This window comes from Salvelinus sp. IW2-2015, unplaced genomic scaffold (genome assembly GCF_002910315.2).
Source record: "Salvelinus sp. IW2-2015 unplaced genomic scaffold, ASM291031v2 Un_scaffold9656, whole genome shotgun sequence".
Taxonomy (NCBI): Eukaryota; Metazoa; Chordata; class Actinopteri; order Salmoniformes; family Salmonidae; genus Salvelinus; species Salvelinus sp. IW2-2015.
Window position 1 is genome coordinate 1 of NW_019950914.1, and position 7,091 is coordinate 7,091.

The 7,091-nt window shown below is 49.0% G+C and overlaps 1 protein-coding gene across 1 annotated transcript; it reads right to left on the reverse strand.

Annotated features, from left to right (window-relative positions):
• Positions 1-1,682: 1,682 nt before the first annotated feature.
• lysmd2 (LysM, putative peptidoglycan-binding, domain containing 2) lies at positions 1,683-2,083 on the reverse strand. Its single transcript, XM_070442434.1, has one exon. The coding sequence runs from the start codon at positions 2,057-2,059 to the stop codon at positions 1,703-1,705; it is 357 nt and encodes a 118-aa protein (XP_070298535.1). The 5' UTR covers positions 2,060-2,083; the 3' UTR covers positions 1,683-1,702.
• Positions 2,084-7,091: the final 5,008 nt, after the last annotated feature.

The window sequence follows — 7,091 nt, forward strand, 5'->3', positions numbered from 1 at the left end:
CTACTCCTAAGAGAGACCCTACTCCACTAGAGGAGACCCTAACTCCCCTAGAGAGACCATACTCACCCTAGACGGCCCCTACTCCCTAGACGGCCCCTATCCTAGACGGCCCTACTCCACTAGACGGCCCCTACTCCACTAGACGGCCCTTACTCAACTAGAGAGACCTACTCCCTAGACGGCCCTACTCCACTAGACGGCCCCTACTCACTAGACGGCCCCTACTCCACTAGACGGCCCCTACTCCACTAGACGGCCCTACTCCACTAGACGGCCCCTACTACTAGACGGCCCCTACTCCACTAGACGGCCCTACTCCCTAGACGGCCCCTACTCCACTAGACGGCCCCTACTCCACTAGAGAGCCCCTACTCCACTAGAGAGACCTACTCCCCTAGACTCCTGAAATCTGAAATGGTTGAATAGGTGGAGGACTTCTCCCTCCCTCCCTCTTTCAGTCTTCCCTTTCTATCTCACTCTTCTCTCTTTCTCAGTCTGGGATCTACAAACTACTCTGCAAAAACAAAACATGTCATTGCTTGTTGTTTGCTTGTCTCTCAGTCGTGTAACGTCATCCGTTTGGAATGTAATCTGAGCAGTAATAGAGGTTTAACAGACAGGCTGTACTGAGAGTCAGGTGGCCTGGGATCAGACCAAGACACTGTGGATGGACATCTCTCTCCTGACGCATCAGTACACACACACAGGGTGAAGGCATCTGCAGTGACAACATCTTCTGCTCTCAGCCTCCTACGCCACACTCACTCACTGTCTCTCTCACACACACACACCTGATCTCAGCCCCTCACCACCCACAGTTTGGCAGGAAGTCTGCATGACTCAACATTTATGACTAGCAGCCAATCGCAGGCCAGGAGAGAGGGGCACTGGCCAGTGGGAACTCAGAATCCGACAGGCATCCGTCACCTGCATCTGCGTAAGCAGGACGCCACACTTCCACAGGCAGCTTTCTGATTCGACGTCTCGCTCACAGGCAGTCTGCTGATTTGACTGCTGGTTTGAGTGATGCGCCTGGACGAAGCAACTTTTAACTAAGACAAGAATTGGCTAAAGGACAACTGCAAGTCTGAATTTCTAGTCTGAAAACACTGCTAGCTCCTACCACTTCGTTAGACTTGAGGATTTGTGTTACCTACCCCAAGCTGATTGGTTTTATCTTAGCGGGCGAACACGTCCTGTGGTATGCAGAAGGGATAAGGTGAATGGTTGTCAACTCAGTTGTTCAGTTCAATGTGGTTCACTGAGTGTGCCAGGGGCAAATCTGACATTGAACACTATTACCTATATAGTGCACTATTTCAAATGGCACCCTATTCCGAACATAGGGCTATGGTCAAAAGTAGAGCACTATAGGCTCCCGAGTGGCGCAGCGGTCTAAGTGCTGGAGGCGTCACTACAGACCCTGGTTCGATTCCAGGCTGTGTCACAACCGGCCGTGATTGGGAGTCCCATAGGGCGGCTCAAAATTGGCCCAGCGTTGTCCGTGTTAGGGTTTGGCCCGGGGTAGGCCGTCATTGTAAATAAGAATCTGTTCTTAACTGACTTGCCGAGTTAAATAAAGCTTAAATAAAAATAAATAAATAGGCCCTGTTCAAAAAGTAATGTACTAAATATGGACTAAGGTGCCATTTTGGACGAAACCCATGTGACTGGCTATCACCACATTGGCGTATTCCAACTCTTACCTCACTTCCTCTTCTTTGAGCCTGCGTGCTGCCTGCTTWGACTGTTTAATCTGCAAGTCCAGTCTGTGCAGGAAGTCTTGAGCCGACAGCTCTTCTGGCTGGGGCCGTTTATAACTACTACTGTCCTTATCCCCAGGGCCAGGGGCCGGAGGCGGCGAGGGGTCCTCCTCAGTGTCCCTGTCCTGCCCCACAGACAGGGGGTGGAAGTCCTGGTGCTGGGGATCTCCGTCGGGGGACTCTAGAGACAGGCCGTTGAAGGGAGAGTTCTCTGAGACCACAGGGATGTTGAGGGTGTTACGCAGGAAGATACAGTCGTTACTGAACAGCTTGTTAGTCCTCTTGATCTGCTCCATCTGGAATCATATATGTGACATAACGATTATAACACATTAATAACATGGTATAACAAAACAATAACAGTATTAATAACAGGTTAACAAAGCAATAACATCAGTATTAATAACTGCAGTCACAAAGCAGTCATAACATAAATAGAAATACTAACAAGATTGTAATAACAAGGCAGTAACAACAGTATCAATACTGATAGAAATGTAGGTAGTAACACATGTTGTTATTGAGTGAGAGATGAGCAATGTACTCTGTCAGGAAGTACATTGTCTGTCAGGAAGACAGACACTCCTAGAAGCCCCTAGGGCAGGGATGGGCTACTCCAGTCCTGGAGGGACAGTGTGTGCAAGCYTTTGTTTCACCACAARACTAACACACCAGATTAAAGGAAAACCAGCACACTGTGCTCCTTCAGGACTGGAGTAGTCCACAATGGTCATCAGTGACAGTGAGCTACAGAGATGGGAATGATGACTGCCAAACACTGCACGTGGCTGAAGTTGCTCACACAAGACCACTCCTCTATGAGACTCTCCCAAACCACCATCCACTCCCTCTATGAGAGGACTCTCCCAACCACCATCCACTCCTCTCTTATGAGAGACTCTCCAAACCACCATCCACTCCTCTATGAGAGACTTCCCAAACACCATCCACTCCTCTATGAGAGACTCTCCCAAACCACCATCCACTCCTCTATGAGAGACTCTCCCAAACCACCATCCACTCCTCTCATGAGAGACTCTCCCAAACCACCATCCACTCCTCTATGAGAGACTCTCCCAAACCACCATCCACTCCTCTATGAGAGACTCTCCAAACCACCATCCACTCCCTCTATGAGAGACTCTCCCAAACCACCATCCACTCCTCTCTATGAGAGGACTCTCCCAAACACACATCCACACCCTCTCTATGAGAGACTCTCCCAAACCACCATCCACTCCTCTATGAGAGACTCTCCCAAACCACCATCCACTCCTCTATGAGAGACTCTCCCAAACACCATCCACTCCTCTATAGAGGACTCTCCCAAACCACCATCCACTCCTCCTATGAGAGACTCTCTCCAAACCACCATCCACTCCTCTCTATGAGAGACTCTCCCAAACCACCATCCACTCCTCTATGAGAGACTCTCCCCAAACCACCATCCACTCCTCTCTATGAGAGACTCTCCCAAACCACCATCCACTCCTCTCTATGAGAGACTCTCCCAAACCACCATCCACTCCTCTATGAGAGACTCTCCCAAACCACCATCCACTCCTCTCTATGAGAGACTCTCCAAACCACATCCACTCCTCTATGAGAGACTCTCCCAAACCACCATCCACTCCTCTCTATTGAGAGACTCTCCCAAACCACCATCCACTCCTCTCTATGAGAGACTCTCCCAAACCACCATCCACTCCTCTATGAGAGACTCTCCCAAACCACCATCCACTCCTCTCTATGAGAGACTCTCTCCAAAAACCACCATCCACTCCTCTATGAGAGACTCTCCAAACCACCATCACTCCTCTCTATGAGAGACTCCCCAAACCACATCCACTCCTCTCTATGAGAGACTCTCCCAAACCACCATCCACTCCTCTATGAGAGACTCTCCCAAACCACCATCCACTCCTCTATGAGAGACTCCCAAACCACCATCCACTCCTCTATGAGAGACTCTCCCAAAACCACCATCCACTCTCTATGAGAGACTCTCCCAAACCACCATCCACTCCTCTCTATGAGAGACCTTCCCAAACCACCATCCACTCCTCTATGAGATCTCCCAAACCACCATCCACTCCTCTATGAGAGACTCTCCCAAACCACCATCCACTCCTCTATGAGAGACTCTCCCAAACACCATCCACTCCTCTATGAGACTCTCCAAACCACCATCCACTCCTCTATGAGAGACTCTCCCAAACCACCATCCACCCTCTCTATGAGAGACTCTCCTAACCACCATCCACTCCTCTATGAGAGACTCTCCCAAACCACCATCCCACTCCTCTATGAGAGACTCTCCCAAACCACCATCCACTCCTCTCTATGAGAGACTCTCCCAAACCACCATCCACTCCTCTATGAGACTCTCCCAAACCACCATCCACTCCTCTATGAGAGACTCTCCAAAACCACCATCCACTCCTCTATGAGAGACTCTTCCCAAACCACCATCCACTCCTCTCTATGAGAGACTCTCCCAAACACATCCACTCCCTCTATGAGAGACTCTCCCAAACCACCATCCACTCCTCTCTATGAGAGACTCTCCCAAACCACCATCCACTCCTCTCTATGAGAGACTCTCCCAAACCACCATCCACTCCTCTCTATGAGAGACTCTCCCAAACCACCATCCACTCCTCTATGAGAGACTCTCCTAAACCACCATCCACTCCTCTATGAGAGACTCTCCTAAACCACCATCCACTCCTCTATGAGACTCTCCCAAACCACCATCCACTCCCTATGAGAGACTCTCCCAACCACCATCCACTCCTCTCTATGAGAGACTCCCCAAACCACATCCACTCCTCTATGAGAGACTCTCCCAAACCACCATCCATCCTCTCTATAGAGATCTCCCAAACCACCTCCACTCCTCTATGAGAGACTCTCCCAAACCACCATCCACTCCTCTCTATGAGAGAACTCTCCCAAACCACCATCCACTCCTCTATGAGACTCTCCCAAACCACCATCCACTCCTCTATGAGAGACTCTCCAAACCACCATCCACTCCTCTCTATGAGAGACTCTCCCAAACCACCATCCACTCCTCTATGAGAGACTCTCCCAAACCACCATCCACTCCTCTATGAGAAGACTCTCCCAAACCACCATCCACTCCTCTATGAGAGACTCTCCCAAACCACCATCCACTCCTCTTATGAGAGACTCTCCTAAACCACCATCCATCCTCTATGAGAGACTCTCCCAAACCACCATCCACTCCTCTCTATGAGAGACTCTCCAAACCACCTCCACTCCTCTATGAGAGACTCTCCCAAACCACCATCCACTCCTCTATGAGACTCTCCTAAACCACCATCCACCCCTCTCTCTTTCTCTCTCTCTCTCTCTCTTCTCTCTCTCTCTCTCTCTCTCTCTCCTCTCTCTCTCTCTCTCTCTCTCTCTCTCTCTCTCTCTCTCTTTCTCTCTCTCTCTCTAAGTTTACATTGCCAAGGCAAGTGACTATGATATTAAATAAAAGTGAAATAATCAATAAAAAATGAACAGTAAACATTACCCTCACAAGTTTCAAAGGAATAGACACATTTCAAATATTACGGCTATTTACAGTGTTTTAATAGTCAATTCAATTCAAGAGGCTTATTGGGAAACATATGTTTACATTGTCAAAGCAAGTGAAATGAATAAACAAAAGTGAAATAATCACACACACTCACAAGGAATCACATTGGTGACGTGGTTGCTGAATGTTCTTCCCACATGAAAATGATTTCTCCCTACCTATACCTCCCCCATATTCCCTCCCCCCATGACCCCCCCCCACCCCCCCCCCCCCCCCTCTCCTCCTCCCCTGCCCCTGTGTCCCTGGTCATTGTTACATTCCACAGACACACAGCTCACAGGGACATGGAACTTACCAAGAAGGAAACCAGGCAGTAGCAGCAGCCTCAGGCTGGTAGGTAGGCCACAAAACACTGCTGTGTCCTTGAGCAAGGCACTTAACCCCAAAAATTGCTCTCCATCCATGGGTGCTATTCTAATCAAATCGACATAAAATATATATTCACTCTATTTCACAATGGTTTGGTGTGAACATATATATATTTTTTAAAGTAGACTGACAGTTTTTTAATCAGATAGGCCTACTGTAAAACAACATCTGCATGTTTGGGCCCTAGCTGGCAGTATGCCAAAACTGTACTCTCAAATGACACTGGTGACGTCACAGGCTTGGAGCGGCGAAGACACGCTGGAGTGCGTATCCAATTGCATTGCCCCAAATTCCACACGAGCGTACGTTTTTTTTTTACGTCTGCAACGTAAGTAAGTAACGACTGTATGTGAGTGTCTGTCTGTCTGTCTGTGGCACCAAACAGCGAACGGCTCGGTTTTGCCTGACCTGAAATATGCCACATTCACACAGGATCGACATGTGTCACCAAACTAGAAATGGCAATCTTCCCGCAGCCTGACTGAGGAAGCTAGCCAGCCACTTGGCTACCTCCTAGCCCAGGTTAGCTGAGTGCAGTCGGCGCATCACAAACCAACCAGCAGCTACCGAGAGAAGATGGCGGGATACTCGCCTGTCCTGCCGATGAGGGATGGTGGAGCGAGGTTTGGTATCGGACAGCCATCTTTCCCCGGTCCCGGTCCGGTTCAGAATCCGATAGTGAACTGTCTCAGAGTCTGGCCCGAACCAAGATCCGGTCTTACGGGAGTACGGCTAGCGTTGCGGCTTCTCTCGGCGAGAAATACATAGAGCATCGGGTCACAGACAGCGACACTTTGCAGGGCATAGCCCTCAAATACGAAGTAACGGTAAGGTTATTACCGGCACACACACACGTCTTGTGTGAATGTCTTGTGTGTTATGGTTGTGGATATTAAAATGTGAAATCTCATTCACCGCGCATTTGTTTTCATCAACTGTCATGCATGCGAGCATTTTTTGGGACCACCTATTTGCTACGCTGTCATATCATGGTCGCGAGTATAATAAAACCAGGGCTTGCAAGATTGAACTAGCATAGACCTACTACACGATTAAATTATTATTAGATCCAAACATTTATGACTTACTCTCATGATACCTGAATGCAACGGACGGACTGGGCAGGCTTCGACCCAGAAACTTCAGTATCAGATTTCATCCCATTCAAGGCCTGAGCGTTGCGGCCCTGCTCCACATAGCTACATTGTCACATTGTTGCATTAACAACATGGTCATCATGACTCATAACAGAATGTGCTGTGTAGCACTGTTGCTACTGTCTCCATACCTGTAGGACACCAGTGCAATAGAGTACTGGAACGAACAGGCTACACAAAGGGTCTTGT